Raw genomic sequence first — 16251 nt, 5'->3', positions numbered from 1 at the left:
GAAGACCTCTAACCCCCCCACCCAGCCTACCCAGAGCAATGGGCCACACCACTGACCCGGTCCACAAACCCCTGCAATCCATGATAGTGAGTGACCCCAGCCCAAACCATAAAAGCAATGGCCATTAAGATCTGAGCATGTACAGCCGTTTCACCTCTCCACAGAAATGCACCCTATGTAGTGCAAGGTACAGGGAGGGATAAATTATAGACCAAAACGTGGGTGGAGGCCTTGGGTGCGATATCAACAAAGCACAGCATGTGTGGGTCACCGTGACTATTTCTTCCTCCCTTCCCCCAGTCCCGAGACTACCAGGTGCATAACACGGTGATATAGTAGTCGTCTTAGTGTATCATAGCAGTCTTGATACGTAATTTATGAGGAACCTGACCTTCACTCCTCAGAGAGATGAGCCCAGCTGACCCACGTGGGAACTAACCAACGGCAGAGAAGGGAACCAATCGTAGCCTGGCATCCCCTATGGAGAAGTCCTTTGTATAGGGTCTCACCAAGCAGCAACGCTAGTTTTTACTATATAGCAATGACAATGTACTGCCTTTTAAGCTTCTACTCGTACTAAGTTTATCCAGAACATTCTCGAGCAGAAGAGATACTTGCTGATGCCTTTGTATTCTGTCCAATTAAACCGTGTAATACTTACAAGCAATGTCTTGGCCTTTTTCCCCTAGAGGGTTGTATTCTTTCTGGCTTGAGCGTAAACAGGGACTTGCCTTCAGCCTTTATGCAGGAACCAAGCCAACCAGCAGTCATGCCACATTCAGACTTTGGGTGGTGGCTGTTCTAAAGGGACAGCCAGCCTCCCAGTCAGTACTGGATTGAAGCAGACACACTGGAGGACAAAGACCTGCAGCGTTTCGGTGCACTCCCAGCTTCCTGTCCTCCCAGACACGCTGGTACCCTCAGGCGGGCTCATCAATGGGCGCCTGGGAAAGACAAAAGAGTGAGCAGGACCTCCCCCACCGAGAATGGAAGAAGAATGCTTAGAAAACGACACGTCATCAAGTGTTGGCGAAATAAGAAGACAGGCACCATTTTATTACCACAGCAGCCTGCGTGTACATTTCACTAGAAATCAGTAAAAATACATCCACTGCCAACAGCCACTCAGATGAACTTGTCACTGTAACTAGAACATTTCAGGAAAAGAGGAAAAAGGGATATATTGTGTCCCCTCAGCACTCCACATAAGGTGGGGTGTGCCGATTCCACAAAATAAATGTTAGGCAGTATAGAACGTATGCCCCTATCCTTGGAAAACAGTAGTTATTTCAAGGAAAATAAAGAGCAACTCAGAAAGTGCTGTGTGCTGCAATAATACATTGCAGATGCCATAAAAGGTGCAGGAAAGCATGACACCAAAAGGATACAACCAAAAGGGTTGAAAAGGGTTCCCGGAGATAGAGTGATTGGATGAAAAAGGTCCCCACTCACTCAGGAGAACTGACCAAAAATCTAAGAGTCCAGGAGAAAGTGCTGGGGGGCTCAAAGTGGGGAGAATATCGCACAAAAATAAAAATCCTACCTTACACTTGAGTGTAACGATAAATCAGTATATATCTTGTTGAACATCATCTCTTGGCCTGTTTTACCGAATGAGCACCTTTAATATGACCATTCACTTATTATACCTTATGTGGCCCGTGTGCATGATTGAGTTTACAGATTGATTTTGATGACTTTTGGACTGAATGGGACTCTCTCTGTTTATAATATAGATGATGTAGCCTAGCCCTGACATACATTTCAAATGTACACATATTTGTTAACATTGTTTTACTAATTTCACTGTTCCTGCACAATTGCTATGCTGTCCCTTTTTCAGTCTTGGTTATCAGCATGAACTGGCGGTGAGTTGGTCAATTTACGGGCACAACCACGATGATGGCACACGTCGTGACGTCATCATGCCGGCCCCTCTGACATGCTGGCATTTTACATCGCATTTAGACCAAGCGTGACGGTAAGTCGGAGTGGCCGTTGCTGCTCGGTTACACACCCTCGTGTGTCATATGCGTGTTCTTAACTGCAAGTACCTACGTGGTTGACTCCCTGTTAAGTCATTTATTTGCAGTCTGGTTTACATTTAAGCTTACAGATTATTTTGCTTTCAGGAGCCCACACTTTCATTTGTTTAGAATGTCATACAGCGGCACACGTAAAATGACATCATAGAGTTACTATTTGATCTTTTTCTGAATTCATGTTTTATTTTAATACCCTTATTTACCATTCATTTTTTAGACAGTACAGAGTTGTGGACAGATCGTGGTTACAGGTTTTAATTGAGATTTCTACATTCAGCACAATTTCTCCTTTTTTCGATGTTTAATTCTCTTTTTTTTCATTTTTTCTTGTCATTCTAGCCAATTTCTAAATGGTTATGGTATTATTGTAATAAGGTTGCCACGATAACCGACTGTGTCCAAAATGCATCGGCAGACCTTGATGAACACACATTGTCCTCCACTATGTTTAACTGTCCACTTTCAAATGATGTGTTGTATCTTGGTTTACAGCCATTTATTTACACTAATTGTGTATATGCTTGAAAAAATTCATTAACGGTATGAGCAAGTTTGGTTGAGCATGTGGTTTCGTGGCACAGTGTATCCTAGGATTTCCTCTTGTGACTTCGGGGACAGTGCCACGCTTGTTAGGTAGAGCCACTACTTCCAGATTTTAGGATTAAGGCACGATTTTGTTAGGAAGATTTTATGCTTCATCCACTCTACAAGTGAGACCGCCACAACACTTTTTGCTGGATTTCTGGACCTTTTTCTTTAATCCTGAATGAGTGGGCTCTGTCTTTTTGAACTCTTTCCTTTGTATTTTACTGTCCCATGGAGTCCACTTTCCTCCATATCTCTTTTAAGGCATATGTATTGTTATGGGCAGTGTTGCTGGGGACCAGTTGGGTCCTCCTTTGAGATTATTTTCTATATTGTAGAGTAACTACAGTTCCTAAAACAGTCTGAGAGATCATTACACACCACCTTATGTGGAGTGCAAAAGGGATACTTAGTATCCCTCTTCTTTCTGCTCCTGTGACTTTTATGTCACATAGACAATCTCCTAGTTATGGCTGGTGGCAGTGGACGTGTTCTACCAACTATTGTGTGAATTTGATGCGGCAGGCTATATCCATAGGCCAGGTTATATACAATAGGGTCACTGAAGTATTAACTTGATTGCTCCTTTCTTTTTTCGACTTGCACGGTTGTTTTTTGTCAGCCCTTCTTTTAGTGTCCTGGGAGGGGAGGCCTGTGTGTGTGTGTGTGTGGTTTGCCTTTGGCGGGAACCCTTGGGTATCCCCACCTAGGCTCCAGTGTGTCTGGGCAGGCAGGAAGTGGGGGAGGAGTTTTTCACTCTCCTGCCCTTTGTCTGCCCGAGTGCCTGAATGGAACCAGGTCCCACAGGAGGTCTGGCTGTCCTGATTGGTCAGCCACCCGCACGTTTATGTAAATTGCTAAAGGAGATTACAGAGGAGTGTGTGCTGGAACTGTATAAAAGGTGAGGCTCCTGAGGGGAAAGGCAAGGTCACCATGGGAAAACTTAAGTAAACGAAGAAGACTACCAGAGATGCATGCAGACCCTTTGCAACACCGTGAAGCAACCAATGCTGTCCTGACCCCATTTTATGTGCGACAGAGGAACTCTGAAGAGGAGGACTCCTTCCCTTTGAGCCATCTCCCTATTTCCTGTGTGTTTCCAGAGCTGCGAAACCCCAATACCAGGAGATCTGTTGCCCATTCCGAGTGCATCGTCGTGAAAAGGCTGAGTCCTTCCAAGTATTTGCTGAGCCCTCAAGGACATTCCAGAGATCCGATCCAACTCACCCAGACCCCCTAAGCAGAGTATGGGACTGTAGGAAGCAAAGATGATTAACCAGGCGATATTCACGTTCTTTGTTGTGGCTGCAGAAAAGGTGCCAAAACCACACACTGACCAGAGAAGTTGCTGAAAGCCATGCCAGAGGTCCTCCCTTGAGACTGCTGCTGAGAGAACCCGTCCATTGTCCTGCCTTTCGTCATCAGACCAAGGAATCCAGAAGTCTGGTCCAATTGTCACATTGAGGCAAATCTAGCCACAATCTTTTCTTCTAACCTAAAGGTACTGTGGGGAGAAAGGTATTGCTTACCTTGATCCATAAAGTCGCTCCAGAGCATTGAAGTGCACATAGAGGTGTCCAGGGTACCCCCCCTCTTACCCTCCAACTCAAGCTGCTGCTTGTGTCACTTAAGTGAGTCCTTAACAGGGTTGCTGACGTTGGTTTAATCTTGCTACATCCTAAAGACTAGAGACTTGAAAGTATCCACAGGAACCTTTTGTATTCTGTTCCTTGTAAAGACTTTAAGCCTTCCCCGAACTGCCTTTAGCTAGGGTTGCGTTTTGGAAAGTAAAAGACTTGCTGTGAGAAGAAACTGCTTCTAGAATCTTAAGACTTGCTAGTATAACCCTAACCTTATTTCTGATAGGATTCGCGAGTTCGCGTTATTACCGATAATGTGATAGAACTGTATTTACTGTCAAAAGCTCTAACAAATTTAACCACGAGTAACTACAAAATAAGCAGTGGCCTTTGAAAAGTATTCTTAAGTATTCCTAAGTGTTTTGGTTTATCGTGCCAAGTATTTTAAAGGGAATCTTGCGTAAATATAATAAATCTATATTTTAATATATATTTATGTGTTTCTTTGATGTGCATTACTAACGAGGTTCAGTGTACTTAGCTACAGCTCATATCTTCCTCTTATGATAAGTCTGACTGCTCTGCCACTCTACCAAGGGCCAGCAGTAGTACAGACTGATACTAAGAGTTGGGGAACTACAATATACCAGGATAGCTTACTAAAGTCTTACCTGCAAGTGGGACTTTAGAAAAACTCCCCTAACAGCTTGGAACTGTGATTCCATGTCTGATCAACAGACGCTCACCGACCACGGAATCAGCCAGCTGTTGCCAACAATTCTGCATCCAGCGCCTAAGAAGCATATCCTTTTTCCATTACCAAGTAAGTCATTTAGTTAGGGACAACCAGGAGATAATAGAAACCCCGTAGATAACCCCCGCCCCCTCTTGTCAAACTATCGAGGCCCAAGCCTGCCTCTAGTCCCCTTGTATGAGCCGTGTTTCTTGCTCTGTTTTGCTCAACCAAGACTCCTGTATAAACCTCATACAAACCTGTGTCCCCTTTTCACTGCACCCAATACCCATGTCAATTGAACACATTCTCTGCACAGCCCTGTCCTAACTGATTAATACGAGTACTGCGCCTATCCTGGATAAAGGGAAGCCATACGTTCTCTTTTGTACTTTTAGCCCAACCAGATGCTCCTTGGGATCTTGACATACACATGGGGGACTTTTTCCCAGCTGTGGAACCGGGGAGACACTGTATGCACGATACTATCCCCTGTTGGGAGCTTGGGTATGTGACTCTGTCTTGTTTTATGACATCAACACCTTGCAGTGAACAAGAAGGTAGAGCCTACCTAAGCTACACCTACTCGGGTACGGACATGTAAACGCAGAAGTGTACGAGTAAAATAACACTAACAACAAAAAATATCACAGCTGCCACCAGCTTGTCGTAGGCACATTGTAAAAATAACCAAAAAGCCATCATATAAATAGATACAAGGATACAAAGTATCCTAACTGCACTTCATTGTAAAGTGATGTGTGCAATTGTAGCAATGCAAGTTATATAGATGGACATAGTTTCTCAGATTCCCTGTAATGAGCGAAACAGGCAAGGGAAATAAAGCAGAAGGCTTTACTTGCCTCCAAAAAGTCAGGACAGGGTTTGAAACAAGCAAGAAAAAAGGGTGTACCATACCAATCTCTGGAGGGAAAGATGCAAGAAGAAAATCTTTCCTTACGCTCCCCAAAAATGTTCCCAGTGACTAATGGGCCAGTCATTTGAGCACCAAGCCTCTACAATGATGGCAAATATTAGCATGTGGTTCCAACTATTCTACCCTGCATGTTAGAGAGAATGACCGAGTCTTTGTTGAGGGCTTGGAAAAACCAACCTGTAATGTTACGAAATGGTTCCCATTCAGTTACTCCTGACACACGCAGAGGTAGCTGTGGCTACGCATTCAGACTTAACTCTTAAAAGGGGAAAGGGGAAAAGGAGAAAGCTGAAAAAGGGAAAGGGAAAAGGGGAGAGAGAGAGAGAGAGAGAGAGAGAGAGAGAGAGAGAGAGAGAGAGAGAGAGAGAGAGAGAGAGAGAGAGAGAGAGAGAGAGAGAGAGAGAGAGAGAGAGAGAGAGAGAGAGAGAGAGAGAGAGAGAGAGAGAGAGAGAGAGAGAGAGAGAGAGAGAGAGAGAGAGAGATTCATAACATATAATTTATCAACACAGAGGGACACAGATGAGGGTCTAGACAGTATGTACCCAAAATATACTTTTTAGTTCTAGTAGAGCATCAAGAACTTTACACAGAAGCAAAGCATTTACATAGTTCTCGCAACAGCAAATTATTTGTGAAGATCGCAAACAATTTACACAAGGAATCAACACGATTCTACGTGCAAGTATAACAAATTCTTGAAGGAAAGTTAAGAGTTTGGGAAAGGTTGTGCATAGAAACATACTGGACAACTCTGTAACCAGAGTCCCAGGGGAACTGGGCAAACCACAGTCTGGTTAGGACAGGGGACCACTCCAGATGTGCTCCAGACCCAGGGTAGGTGACCAGAGGCCAATAGGATGCACAACAGGCAGTCAAGGTGGTGGTAACCAGGGAGCAGAGCAGCCCATGGATCCCTAAGTTGCTAAAGATGGCCTGTAATGGGGATAAGGCCCAAGGATGATAAAGAGGCTGCTGGAATGGTCCATGCATTAAAGCAGCGGTATTCAAAAAATGTTAAACCGTAAAAATATTGCTGATGGGCCCACCCTAGATCTAATTTCTGCTTATATTTTCTATTAAAATCAGTCACCATACTCCCTTTGGGAAGAGCCTTGTGCCCTCCCCTGGAAACCCTTGCCCCCCAGGGCCCAGGGGAACGAGCCCCACAGTTTGAAGACCACTGATTTAAAGGGTGCAGAGATGAGCTTGCTTTCTGGGTGTTCTGCATGATGCTGTTCCAGTTCCCGACTGCACACAAAGCTCTTGCAAACAGAAGAATGGTTTTGCATTGCAAGGCAGGACGGATGTCCCACAGAAGGCGGCTGTCACATTGATGGCTGACAGCACAACAGCAACAGCAAGCTCTCACAATAATGGCTCTTCAGGGCAGGATAGTGATGTGCCAGGTCAGGCAAAGGACTGTAGGAATGGACCCAAGTGAGTCCCCCAGAGGACAGATTCAGAGGTCCGTCCAAGGGGCGCCACGACTGAACAGGCACAAATGAACAGCATGAAAAATACATTCATGTTCCAGGAGAGGCAGCAGAGTTACCTACCTCTGGTCCAGTAGAAGAAAATGGGCCAGGCGCTCATTGGGGTGCACACAGGGATGCAGTGCAGGAGAAACCAGAGCTTCATTTTAGGGCAGAGCAAAGTTTCATCTTTAGGACGTTTTGAAATAAGCAGTGCAGACTCCCAGTAAGAATCTTCAGCACACCATCTTCACCCTTGCATTTCCAGATAGGTTCCAAAGCTCCACTTTTGCGGACAGACACAAATGGATCTGGATGGAGGTGTCTGGTAGACCCTGTTCCAGACTATTGCCACAGAGGCACCTCTGTGGGCTCTGGAAAGAGTCCACATAGACAACACTTTGCCAAAATGGCGGTTGCTCATCGAGAAACACACAATTAACAGCCACAAACAATAGCTAGGCCATAGGACTTGTAAAACCCCTGGTAGGCACTGTGCTGCTTTTCAGGTAGCTAGTGGCTACCAATCTAGTGAACATGCTAAACTGGACTTTATTACTCTTTCCCTGGTAGTCACTTGGGCTCCTTAGGGCAGCGCGCTAAAATACAATTGCAGCTTCCAGAGAGACCCGAGTAGAGGTTTCCTTGTCAACAAAAATAAGTCAGGATACCAAAAAGGCAGCAAAATACCAACCAGACTACAGAAGTTAGAGAAAGGAGGGACAAACTGACCCAACACTAATATTTGGATTTCTAGTTTCTCACAAACACAAAACAAGCAGAGAATTTTCCAGATCCCTCCACCAAAAAGGATCCCCATACATTCCCTCGCATGTTTCATTCTCAGCAGTGGGCATGTTGCTCATCTGTCAGCCTTAGGAGGACCAATACTTATTACTCTGGTACAGACTTGGTGACAAATATTTTCAAATAACCTTTTGCTGAATTATTTAACCGTTGCATGGACTGTATTTTCTAAGGAACATCATCCTTCTTCACACATTTAAATAAGTCATGCTGCAGCCATACCGGGTATTTCTCCAGAGGTTCGATTAACAGTGCATCTCCGAAGATCGTCCGGCAGTACTCCGCCATCTTGGCTTGCTGCTTGGCACTAGTGAATATCAGAGAAAAAAAAACAGGGAATCCGAATACTGTCAAAAATGCAAGGAATGTCACCGTGGAAGCTTACAAATGTAAAAAGGTCATAAACCCTAGCACCTGCTCCAAGTCATTTTTACAGAAAGCATATGAGATCATCCTACATTTCTAGCTTCTCCCTGCAGGAGGAGCTGTAGATAAACAGTGTGGGAAAACCAGCAGAGACCTGAACTCACAGTTTTTTTATCCTACCTCTCCCAGCGAAAAAGCTGTAGGGAATAATCCAGGAGCACTAGAAGTGCAGGAGATCCCAGTTTTCGCTGTCTCTGCTTCTCCATGCAGAAGATGATGTGGAGATTGAGGGTCGGGTGGCAGTGGGTGAGCTCATTCTTCTTCTTCTCCCTGTCCCTACCTAGATGCAGTGGTGTAGGCAATGGTGCAGAATCGCTGGCCATAAAAGGAGTTCACAGTTCCTCCAGTTTTGTGCCCCTAACATTTTGAGTTTTGAGACATGTGATTAACATGAATACTTACGAGTCAACATGATTCTCAAAGGACAGGATAAGCGGGAATGGGGAAGTCTTGAAGGCACTTTCTGCGATTGCTTCAATTACCTCCTACAGAGAGAAAAGAGGAGATTTTCAACAGCGGAAATTCCTGCAATTTTCTATCGACAAGTCTTTACATTTAGAAACGTTTACACTTCCAACATTGCAAACTTTGTGCCACCTTCTAGCACAAATCCCCTATGTGGCTGAAAAATGGAAGAACATTTGAAGAGTACAAGATTTATCCATAGCCTAAAAGCTGCTCATGCCTGTATCAACCAGGCCCTGCTAGAATAGAGTATAGAGCACATGCCCATGGCATCACCCAGGTAGCTCACCATCTCAGTTCCCACAAGGCATCAGCTGTACAGAATGATCACTCTACCAAATATGAAGGTTGGGAGAATCAGGCTTGTGACTAAAGGGAGGAAGATGGACTAATGTTGCGGCTGATTTTCTATACTCTGGCCGGGTGGACAGATGTATAGAAGGCCAATATATATTTTAACAGGGACAACTCTGGGGAGCTGTAGCCAAACCAGTTCAAGGTAGCAAGGCAAATGGTCTAAGCTAAGTCTCAATAGGTGGTGATCTTCTAAGGGGTCCACAATGAGCACACACAGCAAAGCAGTCAAGGAACACACTTAGACAAACAGGTATACAAATAATTCTTATGGAAAAATAACAGTGAAAAATTACTACTAACTGGTAATATCACAGAATACAAAACATTGGAGATAGATATATATAATTACGGGTTTAAGGCAAAATACATATACAACCCCTGAAAAAGAAAGATACAGATTAGTATTAGGACTACAGGTCCACAGAGAATCAATCCTAACTTCAGAAGTCCAACCCTAACTTGTCTGAGGCCTTGTGACCAAATGTTCATCAAGGTTTCCATAAAGTTTGTGAAGCTGGAAAAACTTAAAGGTAGGGTTCTAGGGCCCAGTGAACAGTTTTAAGTGTCAGGAGACAAATTAACCTAACTAATAAATGTGTTCCCAACTTTCGGAGTGTGTGAGTGAATAAGCAATGGCAAAGAAAAAGTGCTAGAAATAGTTACTAAACTTGTAAAGGGAGTTTTATGGGGCGGGTAAGTTTCACTCTCACCCCCTGTACTCCAATTCTTCATGAGACTTGGCAGGTCAGTTGAAGGTCCAAGGTCGCATTTCCCATTGTCAGCCTCAGCCCTTGATCCCCAGGGTTTGCAAGTTCGAGAAGATCTCCGGTTGGTGTCTGATGCTGGTGCAAGGATTCTCAGTGGAAGAATGCAGCGAAACCTGATGCAGGGCCACTCTCAGGACAGAAATGGGTGCAGGTAAGCAATTTCGGACGATGGCCACCGATGCACGGTGTTGGGGGAATTTTCCTAAAGGCCTACTGGCAGTAAGATTTTAATAACCTATCCCAGTGGTTTGTAGATCCCCAATACTTGGCATCAGTCTATACTAGCTCAGGGTCTTTGGTAGTGTGGCAGAACAGTCAGGCTTATCTTATGAGAAAGATGTGAGCTGTAGGTAAGTACACTGAATCTTAGCTAGACAGGCACAACAAAGAAGCATTTACACAGATTTTATATAAAATATATACAATTTACACCAGAATCACTTTAAATATAGACATTTACCAATGAACACTTAGGAATACTAGATAATACATTCAAATGGCACTTTCCCTTTTGTGTTTGTTCGGGGTTACATTTGTAGCAATGTTCTAAAGGAGAAAGACAATGTTATCGTATTATTGGTTAGTGCGCACTCATGCGGTTTTCAACAGGTCATAAGCTAATGCATTAACTCTGCAAACACATATAGAAAAGTCACTTAAAGGGAGGAAAATAAGTGGTTAGCGCAACATGAACTTAGTTCAAGGTTCTAGAAACCGTTTCTTCACCTTCCAAGTCTTTTAAGTCAAAAAACGCAACCCTAGCTAGAGGCAGTTTCGGCGAGGGCTTGAAGTCTTGACAAAGAATTATCAAGAGATACTACGGATTTCTTCCAGTGTCTAAAGTTATTCAAGTAGCAACTAACAAAGGAGATCTAAAAACAGGCTCGAGAAGGGGACACAAGCAGCGGCTTGGCTCAGAGGTAAGAGGTGGTTGCCCTGGACCCTCTACATGTACTCCAACACTCTGGAGTGACTTCTTGGAAGCAGGTAGGCAATACCTTTTTCCCCACAGCACCTTTGGCTTGAAGAAAGTGTTCATGTTGGTTTCTCTGCAATGTGGCAGCTCAGGACCCGACCTTCGGATTCCTTGATCTGATAACGAAAGGCAGGACAATGGATGGCATTGCTCAGCAGCAGTCTCGAGGGAGGACCTGTAGCACGACGTTCAGCAATTTCGTGGATCACGCTGCGGTTTTGGCACCTTTTTAGCAGCACCAACAAAGGACGCAGATCGCCCGGTCAAACTTCTTCTATTCCTGCAGTCCAACACTCTGGTGAGGGGGTCTGGGTGAGTTGGATCGGATCTCTGGAGCGTCCTTATGGTTTCAGCAAAGATTTGGACGGATTCAGCCTTTCCACAGCAACTCAGTCGAAATGGGCAGCAGGTCTCCTGGTATTGGGGTTCCGTAGCTCTGGAAGCTCCTAACACCTCGGGAGATGGCTTGTTTTAAAGTTTGTCTTGTGACTGCTTGTTTCCACAGGCCAAAGGGAAGGAGTCATCCTCTTTGGAGCTCCTCTGTCACATAGAAAATGGGGTCAGGACAGCAGTGGCCGCTTTACAGTCTTGCAAAGGTCTGCAGGCGTTTCTGGTCATCTGCTTCAGTTACTTCTGTTTCCTGTGGTCGACTTGCTTTACACTCTAGAAGCCTCACCTTTTATACAGTTCCAGCACACACTCCTCTGCCATCTCTCTCAGCATTTTACAAAAAGGGGTGTTTGGCTGTCCAATCATGGTGGCTGATCCCCTGTGGGAGCAGGTCCTGTTCAGGCACTCTGGAAGACAAAGGACAGGGGGGAACAAACTCCTCCCCTACGTCCTGCCTGCCCAGACACTCTAGAGTTTAGGCGTGGATACCTACTGGTTACCACCAAAGGCAAAACACACAAAAACACATACAAACCTCCCACTCCCAGAACGGTAGAGGTGCTAACAAAGAACAACCATGCAAGTAATTGCAAATTAAAAAGGGAGGCCCAAAGTTGGTACTTGGGTGCTCCTGTTGTGCACTACCGAGACTATGGACATAACCTGCTGTACAAAAAATACACAATAGTTGGTAGAACACGTCTACGGCCACCAGCCATAACTAGGTGATTGTCTAGGCCACTAAAAAGTTGCAGGAGCAGAGAGAAGGGGGATAATGGGTATGCCTTTGGCACACCACTGAGGGTGGTGTGTGCTAATCTCTCAGACTATAGAGTTTTGGGAGAGACTGTTAGGGAGAATTCTCAGAAATGTGCTAACCCCTCTCTACCTTCCCCACCTCTTTTGCTGGAATTTAGGACTTAATTTCTAACCTGGAGAGAGAGACATTTTTCCCACTCTCTCATGTATTTTTTCGGCGATTTATACTCTGGGCTTCTTTTGACTTTGGAGTCTGACAAACTCCATAGGCATCGTCTTTGCATTCTGACACACAGCACCTTCAGTGCAGTGGCGCAGGGAAGTCTCTTAGATTTTCCAAAGGTTGAAATACCTTGTCTTGGTGAAACTACTGTTTCCAAGAGCAGGGAAGTGAAATTGAGTTTACTTACATTTTGTAACTTTCTAGACCCAGCACACACTATCTTACCATAGGGTGCTGGAGGGGTTACCTAGTATCCCCTTTGTCTAGTTTCTCATGTAACATTTTTATGTTACCCTTTCTACAATTAATGGCTGGTGTCAGTGGTTTACTTTTTACTACCATGGTGTGTTTTTACCGCGGGCTGCGTTCGCAGCCACACTAAGGCACCATTGGATGCCCATTTTGCCAAAATGGCTCTGATCATCTTTTTTTGCTATTTTTTGTCAGAAAGGTCCTTCTTGGGATTTACTCTGCGTGCCAAACCTGGTTTGGTCCCTTTGTTTGCTTTGCCTTTGACGGGATTCACAAGTAAAGCCCGCCTCTGGCTCCAGTATGTCTTGGCAGGGCAGGAAGTGAGAGAGGTGCTCGAAACTGTGTGCTTAATCCCCTTGGTTACAGGAATGCACCCAAAGGTGATTGGCCGGCAGGCTGTCCAGCCAGGACAGCCAACCGCTGTGTGATTGACAGCTTAGCTGGAATGAATGGGAGAAACCTGCATAGGGTTTTGACTTGGAAGGAGAGTCGACCACTCGTCAAAGTAATCCGAAGAAGAACTTGGAAGAGACGCCTGCTGCAATGCCTGGACCGTTGGTTTGCCCAGTGAAGCCCTGCTGCTGGGCTGAAGCTCCAAATTCCTTTCGACGAGAGAAGCCCTGCAAGAACGACTTCTCCCCTTGAGCTGGTGGGACCAATCAGCTCCAAAGTGAACTCGTTTGGACATCCTTTCGGAGCTGGATGTACTTCCACTGCTGCTGGAACCAAAGTGCCAGGGACGGGAACACCAAATAGAGTGGATTGCTTTTAAGTCAGACCCGAGCACCAGGAAGATCCTCCAGACTTCCGTGAAGCAGGACTGACCAAGCCTGAGCCACCGAAACAGAGTGCTGGACTCCAGATGCGAGGAAAGTCAGAAGTGGTATCCGAGAACTCCAGTGTTGCTATTTGCTGTCAGACGCAAGGAGCGGAAACCGCAAAGTGCTGCTGAATTTAAGTCTGCCCATTGACGCTGCTGACCTTCCCATTACAGTGCAGAGGTCCCCAGACGTCGTCCCTCTTGTCACACGACTGAGGCCCAGGAACAAAAGGATCTGCAGAGCTGTAAAGAAACAGAAGCCAGCTGTAACCATTTCTTCTAACCAAATGTACTGTAACGTTAAGAGGACTTGCCTCTTGTTGTGTAGCCTTACTTGCTCTCAGTTGAGACCCGTCTTGGTTGCCCTTGCAGAGTTACTTACAGCTTTGCCCCTCACAAGCCTTGCGGCTTGTGGACCTTCAAGTGAATCTTATTTCTACAAACATTTCTAAAAACATGGTGCAAGACTTTTACTTACCTACAAAGAAGATCCTCAGCTCCCCTATACTTTGTTCAACTAACATGGACTGTCCCCCAGGAAAGGGTTAATTTACTTTGCATTGGAGGGTTTTTAAAAGTACTTACCCGTTTATGAATTATTTGTTAACCTTTGTTTTAGCCCCATATCTAACTTTTGCACCAAACTCAGATTGCTCTAAATGTATCAGTGATAAATTAATGTCCGTGTACTAGCTATTTAAGTCTCCTTAGGGTGTAGGAAGTGTCTGTGTGCCACCCCCAATGGGTATAATCTAATTTAAAGAAACTAAGAGTGTGTTTTGAAGTATATTATAATTGGTGCATGTTTTGCTCCCTTCTGAAGAAGGCTTACATAACTGTTAAATAAATTGATAATTGTTTAATCAAGAAACCTTGATTGTGTGTATTTGAAGAACTGTCATTGTGAAACTCTGTGTTATAACCCTACTACTCACATTGACCCCTCTTGAGATAAGCCTGGCTGCTCAGCCACACTACCAACCTGTGTAATACAGACTTATACCAAAGGCTGGGCCCCTATTGCCAGGTTGCTGTAGTCTACCTAAGGGTACTGCACACAATCTTGCCTAACAGAGACACCAAGTATCCCTCTATCCTTAAGCACTGTAGTTACTTAAAGATATTGAAAGATAATCGTAAAAGAGGACCCCAAGGGTCCCCAGCAACACTGCCCATAAGGAGATGTGTGCTGCAATAGAAAAACACAGATGCCTTTAAGAGTGATGGAGCAGACCAACTCCATAGTACAGGTGAATACAAAGAATAGAGTTCCAAAAGACAGAGCCCACAAAAATGAATGAGTGGAAAAGGGCTTCACTCATTCAGGATTGAACTTAAAGGGTCCAGAAGTCCAGCAAAACGTGCTGCAGGTCTCACTAGGAGAGGGGATGAAGAACAATGATATATCACCCTAACACATGGCGGCGCAAATGGATTCACTTGCTGCAGTCAGACTTTCCCTGCTATCTCGGGTCCCCTTGATACTAGGACCATGAATTTTCGCAGAGGTAAGTCTTATAGGACAAGGTGAGGATCACCCAAGTTCCAGTCCTCAACTCGGAACAGCGACGTCTTCAGCACAGTAGCACAAACTCAAAGCTGGTCAGCCACAGGGCCGTCCTGGGACACTTCCAAAGGCTCTTCTTCTTCTTAGGACTTTGAGCTGACAGATGTTCCCTCCACTTCAAGGGTTGCAGCTCCTTCGCAGGACTGCTGGAGATCTTCCACAGGATAGGGCTCGACCAGAGCAGCAGCAGGTGGTGGTCACAAAGCCTTCTACCGACAGGTCCACAGTCTCCTCGCAAGTGTAGCTGGACAGGAGTCTTGGCTCCTTCGGTCTCTTCCAGGATCTCTCGAGTGGGTGCAGGGGTACTCTTCTTATCCAAAAATCAGGTAAGAGCAGCTGCCCCCACTAGCAAATGACATATCTGGCTCACACAAACACACACATCAGCAGTGGTCCAATTAGGACCACTGGTGGCAAAATTATTAATTCCACCCTGATCCACTGGCACCAGTATGTGGATTGGGACCAGACAGTCCCAGCCCACTCCCTGGCAGAAAATACACATATCCCTCCATTAGTGCGCCAAAAGCCTCTGCTTTCCCGGGCACTGGAAGTCCTTGTAAGGATTTTCCTGACCTCACAGTCCAGGAAGAAGGCCAAAAGACAAGATGACCAAAGCCACAGATAAGTAGCCAAAAGAGGTAAATGCAGTAAGGCTAAAATGAAAAGCACCACTAAAAATACCTAGAGTAACCAAAAATCCTCTGAGTGTTAGTCTAGGGCAAAATAAAAAAAGTGTACCCCATTGTACTGCATTGTAAAATGTATTGTACAAGTGATAAGTTACTAAAAGTAGTAACAAGTAACAAGACTAAGGGAAACAATGTTTCCCAGTGCTAACAGCCTGAAGGGCATGTCAGTTTCCCCATAAGAGATTAACAAAAGCCAATGTAGTGAAGCTGAAGTTACACAAGCTGAAGGCTTCCCTGCACTGTAAAAAGAACAGGTCAGGTGCGAAAATAAAAGCAAAAGGTTTGGGGTCCATAGAAATGAAAGGAAAGGTGCAGTAAAGAGGAATCTTTCCTAACAACTAAGATTGCCACAGATATTACAGGTGAGCAACATTTTCTTACTTGAAGTCCCCCTCGCT

The 16251-nt window shown here is 45.0% G+C and overlaps 1 protein-coding gene across 1 annotated transcript in view; it reads right to left on the bottom strand.

Annotated features, from left to right (window-relative positions):
- The window catches only part of PLCB3 (phospholipase C beta 3), an 869107-nt gene that overhangs the window by 228456 nt on the left and 624400 nt on the right, over window positions 1-16251 (bottom strand). The window contains exons 12-13 of the mRNA XM_069644864.1: window positions 8988-9070; window positions 8382-8466 (exon numbers count right to left, since the gene is read on the bottom strand). Coding sequence (XP_069500965.1) covers window positions 8382-8466; window positions 8988-9070 — 168 coding nt within the window. The remainder of the gene's footprint in view (window positions 1-8381; window positions 8467-8987; window positions 9071-16251) is intronic.

This window comes from Ambystoma mexicanum, chromosome 2p, assembly GCF_040938575.1.
Source record: "Ambystoma mexicanum isolate Mex_15411 chromosome 2p, UKY_AmexF1_1, whole genome shotgun sequence".
In the NCBI taxonomy this organism is placed as follows: domain Eukaryota; kingdom Metazoa; phylum Chordata; class Amphibia; order Caudata; family Ambystomatidae; genus Ambystoma; species Ambystoma mexicanum.
The sequence above is the reverse complement of the archived record's forward strand: the minus strand, read 5'-3'. Positions and strand labels throughout refer to the sequence as shown.